Raw genomic sequence first — 17815 nt, 5'->3', positions numbered from 1 at the left:
GTAAAATTATCACGCGAGCAAATTGATTGATCATCATCATAAACCAAAAAACCAGACAGTTATTCCTTATATTTACATTTTTACCTGATCCTAGATTCAATTAAAAAAAATCAATAATAAATCTCAGCATCCCCACCAGGTGTATTACTGAGCAACACGCAGCAAAAAAGCATGCAGTTTTATCACGTGCTGAGCAAATCGATTTATGGGGTTATAAAGCCATTACCTTATTTGTAGATTTATCTCAAAGACATTGGAAATGTAAATATTATCATATTAATTGTACCTCTTGACCACTGTTTTTTTTTTCTTCATTCATAGAGTTGGAAGAAAAAGTTAATTTAATCTGTTCAAAGGCTGCATGAGGTTTTTTACCTTTTGGCTAAAACATAGAAGGAGACCACAGTATATCTTTGGTCAAAGCACTCTTTTGTAATGGGTATTGGACTCCATTTCCAGTACACTATACATGTATCAAATAATCAAATTTCCTGGTTGTCCTTGACAAAGCTTTATTTCAATTTTTTTTTATTTTTATTTTATTTTTTTGTTACTCAAAAAAAAAAAAAAAAAAAAAAATACAAATCTTAATGAAAAAAAAATTGTTTAAAACTGGCATCATGACATACATATCAGCAGAAAAGAAATGAAACACATGGTTTACTCTGCATAAAATAATAGATGTGTATTAATTTTACAGTAATATCCATATTACACAGAATTTTTATACATGAATTAAAGCATAATTTAAACCCTTTGATAAGAAATACAGTGGCCAGTCAACTCTCGATAATCATTTCAAATCTGAACACATGGACTTGAAAACATGTTTAGTGTTTACTACTTGCCACCTTATTGTAAACACAGAATTGATTAGTCTTATTATGTACATCCATTCTTCATCTCCTTTGGATCCACCCCTTTACTTGGGTTCCTCGAGTGCCCCAGTGGCTAGGTCAGTCATTCTGGGGTACTTTACTTTCTTTTTATCCAGCTCCTCCTGGGACCACAGTAAGAGTTTAAGGAGATTAGCCAGCTTTGGTGTGGAGTCTGACTCCTGGATTGCTGCATTCAGTTCACTAGCCACCTGGTCAAAATAAAAAAATTAAAAAAAAAACTTAGGTAATTGAAGATTACAAAGCTCACCTCAACATATGTTATCTACATGTAAGGCAATGTGTCATATATATGTCACACCCAACTTTTTTCTAGTTAGTGTGCTTTGCAAGGTAAATCAATCTGATTAAAATCAGATCCTCGGTGCTCCTTTTTTAACGATATGTCGCCTCGTAAGCAACATATCGTTAAAAAAGGAGCACCGAGGATCTGATTTTAATCAGATTACAAGATTAATATACATGCAGGTTTCATTTGGGTTGGACTTATAATTACTTGGGAAGACCTGCTCAAAAAACTTAAACCTGCTAACTCATTCAGAAAATGTAGGTTGTATCCAGCATCCGAAGCAAGTCTGGTAGTGTCCATCTCTAGATACATCATCCATGAAAGTTTAGTCATAAAAGGCCTATTAGTTACTTGGGGACAAAGCTACCCCAAAAACTCATCAGGAAAATGTAGGTCAGATCCAGCATCAGGTGCGTGCCACTGTGCATCCCTAGATGCATCACCCCTGTAATTTAGGTCCAGGTAGGATTTATTGTTTCTTGGAAATGGAAAAATCAGATCCTCGGTGCTCCTTTTTTAACGATATGTCGCCTCGTAAGCAACATATCGTTAAAAAAGGAGCACCGAGGATCTGATTTTAATCAGATTGCAAGATTAATATACATGCAGGTTTCATTTGGGTTGGACTTATAATTACTTGGGAAGACCTGCTCAAAAAACTTATACCTGCTAACTCATTCAGAAAATGTAGGTCGTATCCAGCATCCGAAGCAAGTCTGGTAGTGTCCATCTCTAGATACATCATCCATGAAAGTTTAGTCATAAAAGGCCTATTAGTTACTTGGGGACAAAGCTACCCCAAAAACTCATCAGGAAAATGTAGGTCAGATCCAGCATCAGGTGCAAGTGCCACTGTGCATCCCTAGATGCATCACCCCTGTAATTTAGGTCCAGGTAGGATTTATTGTTTCTTGGAAATGGACCTGCTCCAAAAACTTTAACCTGGTCACTCATCTGAAAAATGTAGGACAGATACAACATCAGTAGGGAGTCTAATACTGTTCATCCCTAAATGCATCATCCATGCTAGTTTGGTTCAGGAAGGACTGATAATCACTCATCTGGAAAATGTAAGCCAGATCCAGCAGGTTGGGTAGTGAACATCCCTGGTTGCCTAGTTGCATCATCCCTGCAAGTTTGGTTTGGTATGTTTAAGGCTTAAAGTTACTTGGGAATAGACCTGCTCCAAAAACGTGTTCACTCATCCAGAAAAGATAGGTCAGATCCAGCGTTAGAAGCAAGTCTATTATTGTCCATCCCTAAATGCACCATCCATGCAACTTTGGTTTAGTAAGGGCTTGCTTATAGTTACTCATCTGGAAAATCTAGGTCAGATCCAGCATTTGAAGCAGGTTGGGTAGTGTAAATTCCTAGATGCATCATCCCTGCAGGTTTGGTATAGGTGAGAGCTAAAGTGACTTGGGAATGGACATTAACCTGTTCACTCATCTGGAAAATGCAGGTCTTTGGTCTAGGTAGAGCTTATAGTTACTTGGGAATGGACCTGTTCCAAAAACTTTATGCAGGTCACTCATTCGGAAATTGTACGTCTCATCCAGCATCTGAATCAAGTCCGGTAGTGTCCATCCCCATAATCCAAGCAAATTTTGGTCTATTACTAAGGTAAGACTTACAGTTACTTGAGAAAGGACAACCTTCAAAACTTTACCCTTGTCATTTATCTGGAAAATGTGAGTAACATTCAGCATCTGAAGCAAGTCTGGTAATGTCCATCCCTAGATGCATCATCCATACAAGTTTGGTCCAGGAAGGACTTTAAGTTACTTTCCCAAATTACTTCATTTATGCATATAAAATAATTAAAATTAATTACTTCATTTATGCATATAAAATAATTAAAATTATTACTTCATTTATGCATATAAAATAATTAAAATTAATTACTTCATTTATGCATATAAAATAATTAAAATTATTTACTTCATTTATGCATATAAAATAATTAAAATGTGACAAAGTCCAGAACTGAACATTCTTGATTCCTACTTAGTCTTATTCTAGAATATAATGTAGTAAGTGTAAATGGAACTGGTTACAAGAGGCCCATGGGCCACATCGCTCACCTGAGCACATTGGCTAGGAAAAAAAGCAAAAATCAGTACAGTATTGAAAAGTTTATAAGGAGGGGGGTGTTGAATTTTAAACTACCTGATGATGCTTTCATATCAATATAACAAATGGCTTTGTTGTTCTTGAGCAGCAGATTTCTATGTAAAACTTGGATCCCCAATTGTGGCCCCACCCTACCTCCGGGGGTTATTATTTGAACAAATTTGAATCTTCACTACCTGAGGATGCTTCCATATAAATATGACCAATCATGGCTTTACTGTTTTTAAGAAGAAGATTGGCCACACCCTATCCCCGGGGGTTAAGATTTGAACAAATTTGAATCTTCACTACCTGAGGATGCTTCCATATAAATATGACAAATCATGGCTTTACTGTTTTTAAGAAGAAGATTTTTAGAGATATTTTCCTATATATTTCTATGTAAAACTTGGATCCCCCATTGTGGCCCCACCCTACCCCCGGGGGTCATGATTTGAACAAACTTGAATCTACACTACCTGAGGATGCTTCCATAAAAATATGACAAATCATGGCTTTGCTGTTCTTAAGAAGAAGATTTTTAAAGATATTTTCCTATATATTTCTACGTAAAACTTGGATCCCCCATTGTGGCCCCACCCTACCCCCGGGGGTCATGATTTGAACAAACTTGAATCTACACTACCTGAGGATGCTTCCATAAAAATATGACCAATCATGGCTTTGCTGTTCTTAAGAAGAAGATTTTTAAAGATATTTTCCTATATATTTCTATGTAAAACTTGGATCCCCCATTGTGGCCCCACCCTACCCCTGGGGGTCATGATTTGAACAAACTTGAATCTACACTACCTGAGGATGCTTCCATATAAATATGACCAATCTTGGCTTTACTGTTCTTAAGAAGAAGATTTTTAAAGATATTTTCCTATATATTTCTATGTAAAACTTGGATCCCCCATTGTGGCCCCACCCTACCCCCGGGGGTCATGATTTGAACAAACTTGAATCTACACTACCTGAGGATGTTTCCACATAAGTTTCATCTTTCCTGGCCCAGTGGTTCTTGAGAAGAAGATTTTTAAATGATGCCATTATTTTTTCACTAATTCCTAATTATCTCCCCTTGAAAGAGGACGTGGCCCTTCATTTGAACAAACTTGAATCCCCTTTATCCAAGGATGCTTTGTGGCAAGTTTGGTTGAATTTGGCCCAGTGGTTCTTGAGAAGAAGATGAAAATGTGAAAAGTTTACAACAACAACAACAACGACGACAGACAACGGACAAATTTTGATCAGAAAAGCTCACTTGAGCCTTTGGCTCATGTAAGCTAAAAAGGACAAGTTGAAGATTTGGTAAAATTTACAAAGGTAGACATGAAGATAACAGAAAAAGGACAAACTTTGATTGTAAAATGTCACTTGAGCCACTGACTCAGGTCAGATAGGGCCATGATTGGTATAAAGATACAGTGTTTTTTTCAGTACTTTGGGAATGGGGGCTGGGGCCCTCAGAATTGGGAATTTCAGCATCAATTAGGCTAAATTGGGAATCTCCCAGAAAGCCCAATCACTTAAAAAGCATTGTCAAAAAGCTTTGTTTTTGTCTTTGTATTACTTTAACAAACAATTGTTATAACTAATCAAGACTATTCTTGGTATGGATTATCTAATTACTTGCATCAAGAACAATAGTGGTATGAATTATCTAATTATGAAGAAATCCAACTTGGCTGAGGTGGCAGAGGATAGTTTTTTTTAATGCCAAACATGTGCCGAGGGGGTACACATATACATGCGATCCATAAAAACATGTACATGGGGACAGTTTTCCAGGGGCTAATTAATTATGTTCCCCAAACGAAGTTTGGGAACATATTGTTTTTACTCTGTTTCTTATTATTATTATTATTATTAAGGTCTTCCGTCTCCACGGAAGACCTTATAGTGATTCTATTGTTTCTTATTATTATTATTATTATTATTCTTTTTTTTTTAGACAAAATTTTGTGCACGCGATTTCTCGAAAACTATTCAATGAATTTCCTTGAAATTTTCAGGGATAAAAGGTCTTTATATGAATTTTATATAAAATTCCGTTTTTTGGTAAATTCGGTTCCAGTGCCAAGTTATGGACAATTTCCTGATTTTAAAATGAAATTTTGTCCTTGAGTGTTCTCAAGAATGGCTTAAGATATTAACTGGAGACTTGTTAGAGATGATAGAACATGATTTCTAGATTGGAGAGGGCACCTTTTCGTTCGTCGTCGGCACTTCCGGTCGCTTACGGAAGTGATCAAAGAAATCGTTAAATTTCAACTTTCCTTTTTTAAATCAATTTTTACATCACATTATGGCATCTCTTTTGTAGTTTTGAAATATGTTGGTCCCACCGGAAACAGAAACGTCAACTTCCGGTTATAAGAGAAAAACTACATAATTTGAGTATTTTTCTTTCCCATTAATATCTTTTGTAGATAAAGTATTTAGAATGATTTTAAGATATGTTATTCAAACAGCAAATGTCTAGAGTAACCTCAAATATCTTTCAAAAATTCACTTCCGGTCGCGTGTTTTCCTGTCCTCAAAATGAGAAGTTGCCTGAGCAATATCTCGGAAACGGTAAGAGATTAAGACACCAGACTTATATGAGCAACAGACCTTAAGATGTAGCCAAAACCACTTGGGTTCAGAGCGTCAGCCGTCACTTCCGGTCGTCACAGGAAGTGATCAAAGAAATCGAAAATTTCAACTTTTCTTTTTTTATTTAAAATTTGCATCACTTTATTGCATCTTTTTCGCAGATTCGAAAGATGTTGGTCCCACCGGAAACAAAAACGACAACTTCCGGTTATAAGAGAAAAACTACAAAATTTGAGTATTTTGCTTTCCTATAAATATTCTTTATAGATGACGTATTTGAAATGAATTTTAAATATGTTATTTAGACTGCAAAGGTCTAAAGTTACCTCAAATATCTTTCAAAAATTCACTTCCGGTCGCGTGTTTTTCTGTCCTCAAAATGAAAAATTGTCTGAGCGAGATCTCAAAAACAGGTAAAAGATTAAAACACCAAATTTTTATGAGTAGCAGACCTTGAGGAGAAGGCAAAACCATTTTTGTTAAACGCGTCAGTCGTAACTTCCGATCGTCACAGGAAGTGATCAAAGAAATCAAAAATTTTAACTTCTCTTTCTTAAATTACAGTTTGCATCACTTAATTGCATCTCTTTTGCTGTTTTGAAATATGTTAGATTCCACCGGAAACAAAAACGTCAACTTCCGGTTTTAGGTGATAAACTACGTTATTTCGATATTTAACTTTCTCATAAATATTGCTTATCGATAAAGTACTTGAAATGTTTTTATGCATTTTGTAGATACTGCAAATGTATAGAGAAACTTCAGAGATTTTTTTTTTTTTATAAAATTCACTTCCGGTCGCGTGTTTACCTGTCCTCAGAATTATAATTAGTTCTCACAATATTGCTCGGCAACAGTAAACGACTGAAGTCTAAAACTTTCAGAACTGGTAGTCAGTCATCAGTTTATTTGAATCGCGAGGAAATCTTATATCGCCGTTACTTCCGGTTGTGACAGGAAGTGATGCAAAAAAGTGAATGTTTAATGATAAGCACGTTGGATTTTCACGCTGACAACCAGGGTTAAATCTCCAGAGTGTCTGAATATATTTCATCACCTTTTCAGCTTAATTGAATTTACGTTTTTATTTTCAAAATCGGACGGAAGACCTCTCATTGCTCGCAATGAGTTTCTAGTTAAGGTCTTCCGTCTTCACGGAAGACCTTATAGTGATTCTACTGTTTCTTATTATTATTATTATTATTATTATTTTTTTCCCCAAAATTTTGTGCAGGCGATTTCTCAAAAACTATTCAGTGGTTTTAAATGAAACTTTCAGGAATTATGCGTCGTCAAATGAACTTTGTTCATCAGAAGGAAAATTTGGAAAACTCGCTTCTGGTGCCAAGTTATTGACAGTTTTCTGATTTTAAAATGAAATTTTGTCCCCCCTTTTTTTCAAAAATGGTTTAAGATATGAACTGGAGACTTGTTAGAGATGATAGGTTATGTCTTCTAGATGAGGGGAATCACCTTTTTGTGCGTCGTCAATACTTCCGGTCGTTACCGGATGCGAATTTAAAAAAGTCGTATTTTAAAACTTTTTTGCTTTTCTATATTTTTCTTTTATTTTAATAAGGTTAATAGAGACTCTTCTGAAAATGCTTTATATATAATTTATTTTAGAATTGATCAATCCAAACTCTAGATATTCGCATTTCTAAATTTGAAGCGGGTCCAAAATGGCTGCTGTCTCTGTAAACTCCGATAAGTAGGTCAGAATTTACGGAGTCAGCCGAGCGTTTGTTTGAATGAAAGTACCATAAGGATCAAAGAAATGTGAAGGAAATGTTGGATTGTCACATCACAATTACGTTGCAATTCTGTTTCGCAATAGAGTTTTAATCCGGGGTTTCCTCAAACGTCTACTATAATTTTTCTTGTCTGTATCTCAAAGTAGAAAAACGACATGACTACAAGTGGAAATACGATAACTACAACCTTTTGTTTTACACCACGGAAAAACTGATCCTAAACCATGGTTATAAGTAAAAGCTTTTCAAGAAACTTGCCTGACTAAAGCAATCAATATATAGTAATTATTACGTGGCCATTGTTTTTTCCCCATGCAGGCTTGTGTCATATTAAATGAACAGAAATAAGAAAACCATTTTTTTAAAGATTGTTTAATGAAAATGATTTAAATATTTTTTTTTCTAAAAGATGTTGTTATTGAACATAAATGGTATCAGATTCCTTGACCGTCGCAGGACGAGACATATGCATGTTTTTGGGCGAAACATTCTAGTCTTCCCATGAATGTGTAACTAATCGGGATAGTCCACTTTGGGGGTAAACAGGAAAATAAAACTTGTAGAAAATCTTACCTAAATCACTGCTTCAGTGTTACTTATCCATACGATATATAATAAGTACAATATGATAAATATACTTTCTCAAGCTCGATATTCAGGTTATAAGAACATACATTTTGAAATTTCATTGAAACCATCACCATTCAATAGAAAATACATTCCGAAGGATATGCGCGAATATTTACCCGTGACATTTCGCGCGAAATAATGTATCGTGATCAACCTTTCGTAGTAGACAAATGGTCTGATGCAGAAGTATATAGAAGTGCAGAAAAAGATTACATGGACATGCCTGTATATGGACTTACATGAAATAAAAAGTTGAATACATAAAGAATAAAAGAAAGTAAACAGTATCAACAGAGAATGGCTAAAGATATGAATATGAAACTTGCTGAGGTGATAGAGCATCAAATGTAGATATATTTATCGACAATTAATTTTCGTCGTTCTTACTTCCGGTCGCAAACGAAAGTGAATTCAAAAATGTTAAATTTGCAACTTTTTTGTTTTTCAATATTTTTCTTTGGGATTTACAGGGTTAATAGAGAGTCTTTTAGGAGTTTTATGTATGTTTTCATCTTTTTGATTGAAAAAGTTTGCAGAGATTTTTTTTAAAATAAAATTCACTTCCGGTCGAGTGATTACCTGTCCTCAAAATTAGAATTTATTCTCACAATATTGCTTGGCAACAGTAAACGACTGAAGTCTAAAACTTTCAGGTCTGATAGTCAGTCATCAGTTTATTTGAATCGTGAGAAAATCTTGTATCGCCGTTACTTCCGGTCGTGACAGGAAGTGATGCAAAGAAGTGAATGGTTAATGGTTAGCTTTCTTGAATTTTCACGCTGAATTTCTTTTATCACTTTTTCAGAGTGAATTTTTGCTTTTATTTTCAGAATCGGACGGAAGACCTCTCATTGCTCGCAATGAGTTTCTAGTTATTATTATTATTCTTTTTTTCTACTTTCTTCTCCGGTACTTTTTTGTCCGGGAGTGTTCTCATAGAACCACTCATCCGATTGACATGAAACCTTTTTAGGGTTAATAGGCATGTTGTGTAGGTGTTCGGAACGAAGGTCATTTTGCGCGCACATGCATGCACGTGTGCGCGCGTGCAATGAGTGAAATGACTGATATACTTGATAAAGCCGTAACTTTTATATTTCTTGATGAATTGCTTTGAAACTCAAAATATAAAGATATAATAGTAGTCTAGACAAGATAACACGGTCAAATTAGCGTGAACTCACGCGCATGCACGTGGGCTCTTCTCTGATTGGCTGAAACAAAAATCTCAATAATTTCCTTGTTTTTTGACAAAATACTTTGAAGTTTAGAATATAAGTATATATTATAAGGTGCTACAACATGTTATATAGGAAATTTCTTGAAAACACGCGCATGTAGGTGTGCTGCAATCTGATTGGTTGAAACTTTGAATGTCCATAACTCCCTTGGTTTTCAACAAAACAGGATGAAATTTACGACATGGATAGGCACATAGAGCTCCCACATTATGATACTATCAAAATTGAATGCAAGGCCATGCATGCGCATATGCTGAATTCTGATTGGCTAATACTTAAAGGGTTACATCTCTCTAATTTTTCAATGAAATTCTTGAATATTTAACACAAATGTATGTATTGTGACACACTATAAGAAAATTATTGTGAAAAATGTAGAAAACATGTGCAAGCACATGCGCTGAAATTTGATTGGCTAATACCCATATGGCTATATCGGAGTAGTTTTCCAATGAAATACCCTTAAAAATAAAGTGTCCATCTATATAACAAAAGTATTGTCTAATTTATTGAAGCTTGTAGGGAATGGGGCATCATAAGGGATTGGGGAGCCGTTTGGGGAACATCTGTAACGGTTCCCGTTACAATTAGCACTAGTTACACTTCATATGCCCATGGCTCACAAATTATGTCAACAAATTACATGTAATCTGCCTAGTAGAGTGCACATATACCCAAAATGCACCTGGGGTCTCCCCAAATTTTGGCTTGTTTTTCCAAGATTTGGGCCTCAGTCGCACCCATACAACCCACCCCCCAGGCCCAAGCGAGCAGGATAAAACACCCAGTAGTCTGTAAATCAATGCATGCCCTAATGAAAATTCACCAATTGATATGGGGCCATTCATCTTCCCTCTGAGATACACACCTTCTTCTAAGGCCTACTGCTTTTCAGCTGAATTTCCTCTGCAACTGACCACGTGTCTAAGGTTCGCATTTACAACTCTGTATATGATAAGCGTCATAGTGACACCTACATGTAATGCACATCATTTATTTCAGCAAGCACTCTGCTACACTGCAAATGTGTCCCATAATTATTCTAATCATTTTTCTACATAAATATCACATCAAACAGGGGATATCTCAATTCTCTAAGAAATTTGACCGGGTCTTTAGTACGAAACTATCCCCTGCCACCTGAACAACAAAACCTGCTTGAACTTCACTGAAAAACATGCAATAAACAAACTGAATTTGATCACATATTTTGTAAGTTTTTCTTTGGGAAAACTTCCATTACATTTTGGGAAAATACAGGCATATTTTCAATTGGGACTGGGGCCGAATTTCGGCCCCAAGTCGGCCCTAAAAAAATCACTGAGATAGCAAAATGGATGACATTACATTTAAAGCAAATTGAACTCACACCATCAAAAGAGCAATAACTCATGCTTTATGTCCTTCTACATGCAATTTAATATTAAATGAGGTATATTATAAACTTGGAATTCAAGGAAATGTAGTTAAATAAAATCAAAATATGTTGTATTTGGTCTAAAACCTTCTTAAGAAAAAATGGACACTACAAAGGAAAGAAAGAGTGACAGGATGAAGAAAAAAATGGAGACAGACCAATGAAAACAATCTTGGAGAAAGTGGTTGGACATCAGGGATAATGTAAACTGCTGTTACATGATAGCAAAATGATAAAGTCTGTATTGATGGTAAAGAAAGGAAAAACAAACTATTCATTTTCCAATGATGGGCCAACCAATAAGATCTAATTATTTATAAATAATGCTCTTTGGATCATTATCAATAAGCATTGTAATTGTTGTTATTCACACCCTTCAGTGCAATTTAATCTCACCGGAGGTATTAATTAAAAGTATTTTATACCCCACATATGTCAGTCAGATTAAAGTGATCTAAAGGCCTGTGATGTAATCGCACTATGTATATTTTATGACAGGAAATATTATGTTAAATGAAATTTACAAAAAAGATATAATCGTAAAATATTCCAGTCTGCATATTTGTTAGTATCTATAAAGGGATATCTAAAAATAGAAAAGACAAAAATTCATATGCACCATCTGAAGGAAAATCAGAAAAAAAATCAAAACTAAATTTTTTTCATAATAATTTTTAAAGTATTGAATGAAGATTGATTCTATTTTTGAACTTTACTCTGTTTTTCATGACTGTGAATTCAAATACAAGCTTAAACATGTACTTCACAATTACTTCACCTTTTGCCTTTGTGAGGGATGAAGAAGTTCTCCAAAGGGAGATGACTCTGGGTTTTCAAATGCTAGCAGAGCAAGAGTGCGCTCAAGCTCTGACAAAATTTCTGGGTTTTCTTCTCCACGTTCAGCCAACTGAGTTTGAGCAAACTCAAGTGCTGCCTCCACATTCTTCTCTCTAATCAGCTCAATCAATTGCTGTTGCTGTAATTTGAGCAATATGTTTGTTTTAAGATTGTTTCAAACAAGATTTTACAACTAACTGTCAAAGTTTAAATCTTTCCAAATTTTTTCACTTTACACCTGGCAGGCCCCTTTTTTCCCTTGGTATTTTTCACGTGTTGGGTACCGGTAAATTGTTAAGTAATAAATGTAACTAATTATATCTGTTACATATTATGAAATGATTGCAACATCAAACTCATGAATACATGTAATTGTAATTGAAAAATCTTTTTTTTAGGCATTTTTCTATATAAAAGACTCAAATCTAAATATAGGTAAAAAGAAATTTCCATTTTAAATGGATCAAGGGGTCATTAAGGATGACATCTTTAAATTTTAGGTAAATTCCAAAACTGCTCCAAAGTTTACATCAACTCATAAAGTCATCAAGACGTGATTAAATCAAAGCTTCTGATTCGAATATCTATCTGTACATTATTAATTTATTCATAGATTTAAATATACAGTGATAGAACACACAAGTCTCTCTAAAGACAGAACAAAATCACCCTCTGAATCCATCAGATTGTTGAATATATATTTTTTTGAAAAGAATGTGTTCACTGTGTCAAAATTGATATAAATGCATTAACAACAAAACACACCTGTAATCTAAAGTACAGGTATCTGTCATTGTCCAGGAGCTCTGGTTGTATACTGTTGACCAATGAGATAGCGTCCTGTATCTTGCCCTCCTGAATGGCTTCCCGAATTTTGATTCGCTCATCTAACTGTTCTAGGTCTACCAATGGCTGCACCCCAGATTCCTTCTGGAACTTATCTGCAGCCTCCTTAAATCCCTCTACAAAGGATCAAACATGAAGAATTAGAAGTGTATAGCATTTTTGAAATGATTAATGATTGTTCAGACTTCATACATTTCCTTGCTTTATTATATACACAACTGTTTGTCACTCAATTTTACTGTTTGAATTTATGCAATCATGTGACGATGTAATCCCACACTGGTTTTCTGAATCCATATCACCCCTCTCTGAAACTGATGATGTAGTACACAGGTAAATGATGCTTTTATTCTCGTGCATCAAAAAGTTCCTTGACAAAATGGTTTGTTTAATGGATAAAAGTTATGTAATTGATCCAAAAAGTTTCCTTTTATTATATTTTGCTAGTTGTAAAGGGGTATATAATAAATTTATCATTATAACAGTAACTTGATCCAAAGAGCCATGTCACTTCTCGTTGACAGGCGTGGATCATCAGATCAAACTCGACGCTTCGCATCTCGTTAGATCTGATGATTCGTGCCTGTCAACTCGACGTCATACGGCTCTTTGGATCAAGTTACTGTTATAATAATATATATATATATCACTTCATTTTACAATAACAAACATTATAGTCCATATGTAAAGTTTTATTTTACTGTTAATTATAATTATACAGTATTTCACTAGCTCATTTAAAAATGGAGAAAGAAAGAAAGTCTTTCAATTTGCTTTGGTTAAGTAGCTATAACCAAATAAAAACATACAGTAGTAAGTTCTATCAAATAACATACTGCTCATGTATTTCCATAGTAATCAATGACAAAATATACCCAGCAACTCAGTTGCTTTTTATCCTCTTGAGTAAGTGACATCATACCTCTATTTCCAGCTTTTACAAATAATTAATCACTGATTAAAATGGAATTTCTATTAGGGGTGAAACGATACACCTCCTTCACGGTTCGATACGTATTGTATAATTTTGTCTCGGTTCGGTTATTTTCGATACGATACATTTTGATTGAAGGAAACAAATTCTACGTTGTTTTATGCTTTCTTTTTCTAAATCTAGTCACATATTTTACGAATTTTATTTGCAAATTGACTAGAAGAAATTGATTAAAATTATTTGACTGTCAAAAATTATTTTACAAGCTATCAGTCATCAAAAATTTACGTTTTCTATACTTATTTATTCTGAGTAACGTGTTATACCTTATGCCAAACCCGACTGAATAACGATCCCGACCGAAAAATGAACCGAACCGAAAATTAGAGATTTTGCACCGTGTATCAAACCGAGAAAAAATACCGCGGTGCATCGATACCGCGGTGAACCGTTTCACTCCTAATTTCTATAAGAATTAATAAAAGACTGAAATTAATCAGAATATATATTTCATAAAAATATTGATTTTACATTTCATAAACATTTTTGGGGTTTGTAAAACAGTTTACCTGTGACCAGGTAATTCATCACCAGTTTGTTCATGTCTGCCCTGGTAGGATGGATCTGCTGGAGTCTATCATTCCAGTCTTCCAGTGTCACCTCTTCTAATCGCTCCATACTGGACCCAAAGTTCATTTTCGGAAACATGGAACTGCAAGTTAGTTATAAAAGATTGAGTGATTAGCTGTAACTTATATAAAGCTTTTAAGCTTTACAACCATCAAAGAATCAATCATAATAATAAAAAAAAAAAGTATGTGCAAACTGGGAACAAATAGAGAGATTTTTACTCTGAATTAGAGCATACTTTCTTTTGGGGAGCAGGGACGCATCAAAATATTGATAATAAAAAATAAAATGAATAAATAAAACATAGAAGGGCACTTCCAAACCCCATAATAGCTATTCTGAAATATCAATAATGATTTTGCAATTGTGATCAGCTATTTCTAATTCTATAAGTAATGTCTAGGTTAAAGAAGACCTATTGCAGATTAATATAGTTTCTAGATTTCTTCTTCCCATCCTGTGTTTGGTTCCTCTGAGGCATTGTTGAAAAACAAATTTACAATCAGGGGTTAAAAACTGATAAAACAAGCTGCAGCTCAGAGGCTGAATACCCTGTATATGTCCAGAATCGTATGCATCAAATCAGCCAGTCAACAGTGACTGATGCTGGAAGTTCAACAAAACAATTCAAGATGAAACATACTTGTAGCATTTCTGTGTATTATAATTCAAAGGTACATATAAATTTCTTGTGCATGCACAATTATTTTTCTAGTATAATGTTGTTACCAGCTATTGTCACGTCCATAAAAAATTATGGGATTAATTATCACCTTTTTTCCCCTTATAATATTATCCAAACTTGCTCATCTTAATTAGAACTAGCCTGATTCGCACTAGGGTCATGGCTCAGTTATATACCTATAGTATAATATATGAAATAACTATATACATGTATGTGTTATATAGGTATTGTCCATATGCATGAATCAAGACTCAAGTACCAGTATATCGATCTGGATTCATAATGTGATAATTAAGGTGGGCGAGGTGGACTGCATGTGGATACCAACCTAAATGGCTCAGTTGTAGAGCAACTGTCTAGTAATGCTGGGGTCACGGTTTTGATTCCCTATCCAGTCATAAATGTTCACTGTGCTAAGTAGGATATACAGTATTTAAGATTTATTGTTAGAAAATACCCCCAGCTGTACATTGGGTTCAAAGCAAATGTAACACTGGAACAATTAACAGAACTATAGAGTTGAAGAGGAAACTGATTGCCATATCAGATAGATTATATGAATGAAAGATATTCAATACCATAGGCCTAATAAGAAACGTGAAAAACTTACACAATGTATGTAGATCTATATTTGGCTGTCTTTGTTTCAGTTCTTATTTTCAGGCACCAAATCCTTTTGTTTCCAAGACTTTGACACTTGTGTATAAAATAGAGATCTTACTACATTATTCATTTTCTGACATATTTCATGAAAATAAAAGTTTAATTCATTCTAAAATCACAAAATCATGCCGACACAACACAAGCCTAAATGTAAACAGGAAGTGCGAGTATTGATGAAGGAAGTTGCATGTGCGCGTGCGTACGTAATGGGCATAATCAACCAAAGAATTCATCAATTAAAACCCGATCATGTTGTTCGGAATTCCAGAATTGAATTTCCTAAGCTGTTGTTGAGGGAATGAAGTGTAGTTTTTGTCGCAGGCGCAAACAGTTTATCATCTTTAATCAGCGTAACAACGCCTAGGATGCCAAGATGGCCGACTCTGAATCATTGAGAACAAGAGATCTAACCACTTGACCAAAATGAAACTGTTTTCTGCTAGTAACACAACTTTAACATTCATCTCAGACTGATAGAAAGATGGCAGAAAGGTAAAGAAAGCACATTTCAGTTAACATTGCGAAAAATGTGGCGCTTTAAAAATTAATGAGATGCATATTTACATTGCTCACGCCACAGTGAAATGTCAAAACCAGTTTTCGATAGTTTGGGGGCCAAAGAAGATTTTTTTTTTATTGATTTTCTTTTAATTGATCAAACATTTAATTAAGAGCACACACTGCATACAATAAAACCATCATTGATTTGTCCATCTGTTCACGGTGATTGCAAATAGAAATGCCATGCTTCATTGATTGTGTGTATTGGCTGACCAGGTAACAAAAGTTTTTGTAAAAAGTGCATGTTGCGAAATGAAGACAACTTAATTTGTAATAATGCTTAAAAAATTTCTATTATTGATGTACCACAACATATAAACTTTTTTTACATACTTTCTCATTGAACTTTTTTTTTCAATTTTTTCAGGAGTATGGGTCATTGATTCTCTCAAATATCCTTGCAAAACTTTTAAAAATAGCACTATTTATTTGTCAAACTTTTTAATATGTTAACATAGTTAAGTGATAAAATGAATTATCAAACAAAATAAAAAATAATGTCGTAAATTTGACAAACTACTGCTGTAATACTTAGTAGATCTATGTGGTCAATTATTAACATTCATTGTGATTATATAATCCACAGTTGGGCATAGTTATCAATGTAGACTAATGACAAACAATGTTTTAACTTGTTTTGTCTTGCTTTTATTTGTAAACTGAATAGAGATACATAAATTTCTTATAAATTCAACAAATATGCTACATAAATATCTTTTCAATACATGCACATATTAATTAAAGATGAATTATAAAGTATTGACAGTGGCTGAGAATATTTAGCTGACGTTAAGTCATGAGTCCCTATGTATATATAATCCCAGATGAATGTGAGATTCTCAACCGGTATTTGTGTTCACTGTTGGAATTGTGAAGTTGGGAGTATGTGATGCTAGTAGGATTGACTTTCATGCAACTGAGCTGAAGCATTAGCAAATTCTGCAGTATTAATTTACTTGATTCAAAATCAATTGTAAAACAAAGTATTAAAAGAGAGTTACAGTCATTGGTCTTGTTTAAATGCTAATTGTCTTTAAGAAGTTTTATTAAATAGAAGGATGCTTTGAAAGAATACATCACAAAAACTTTTGAAGTACATGTACAAATTTAATGCACTGTTGTATCTGACAGCTTTACTAATTTCTGACTAATGTTATGAAAAGACAAGTTTTAGTAAATTGTTAGCAAGTCACATGGAGGTCTTGATTTCTTTATCATTTACATGTATGAAGGCCAATAATGTAAACCTCAAACCACTGTTACATGTATTACTTAGTGACCAGTGTACTACATTAGATAATGACTGACCAGAATTAATTGTTATTTCCTCTATGTAAATAGTTGAAGACTATAAATGTCTAATACTGTGCAGTTTCCACTTCACTCCATTTTGAAAGTGCATGACCAATAGTAAGATGTAGGCCACAGTAATCAATAATTAAAATGAAGGCCTATACAATATGCACGCAGTGACCACTGCCTAGAGCTGCTGACCACTGGACATGAATGTGTGTGACCATCACTCTTAATCCCACATAAGCTAATACTTTTGTCAGGGACAAGTCCCTATGTCAGTGATGTTTACATTATTTCATGCTTTCACACTTTTGGTAATGATTATGGAGTACTGCATGTACATTCACAAGATGACATAATTGACAGCACTGCAGTAATGGTTATGAGGGTTAGAAGTAATGGTTGATGTTCAAGTAGAAT

At 34.3% G+C, this 17815-nt stretch overlaps 2 protein-coding genes across 2 annotated transcripts in view; one reads left to right on the top strand and one right to left on the bottom strand.

Annotated features, from left to right (window-relative positions):
- Positions 1-587: 587 nt before the first annotated feature.
- On the bottom strand, positions 588-15665 carry LOC133189744 (glucose-induced degradation protein 8 homolog). The gene is made up of 5 exons (XM_061325146.1): positions 15486-15665; positions 14130-14272; positions 12546-12742; positions 11722-11919; positions 588-1087 (listed from the first exon to the last, which is right to left on the bottom strand). Exons 2-5 carry the CDS (start codon positions 14266-14268, stop codon positions 923-925), a joined length of 699 nt encoding a protein of 232 aa, XP_061181130.1. The 5' UTR covers positions 14269-14272; positions 15486-15665; the 3' UTR covers positions 588-922.
- A 91-nt stretch (positions 15666-15756) lies between these two features.
- LOC133189714 (rho GTPase-activating protein 39-like) overlaps positions 15757-17815 on the top strand; it is a 60489-nt gene continuing 58430 nt past the window's right edge. The window contains exon 1 of the mRNA XM_061325129.1: positions 15757-16030. Coding sequence (XP_061181113.1) covers positions 16020-16030 — 11 coding nt within the window. The 5' untranslated portion in view covers positions 15757-16019. The remainder of the gene's footprint in view (positions 16031-17815) is intronic.

This window comes from Saccostrea echinata, unplaced genomic scaffold (assembly GCF_033153115.1).
Source record: "Saccostrea echinata isolate AGI-Se365-2 ecotype Australia unplaced genomic scaffold, CSIRO_AGI_Sech_v1 ptg000001l, whole genome shotgun sequence".
NCBI lineage: Eukaryota > Metazoa > Mollusca > Bivalvia > Ostreida > Ostreidae > Saccostrea > Saccostrea echinata.
The sequence above is the reverse complement of the archived record's forward strand: the minus strand, read 5'-3'. Positions and strand labels throughout refer to the sequence as shown.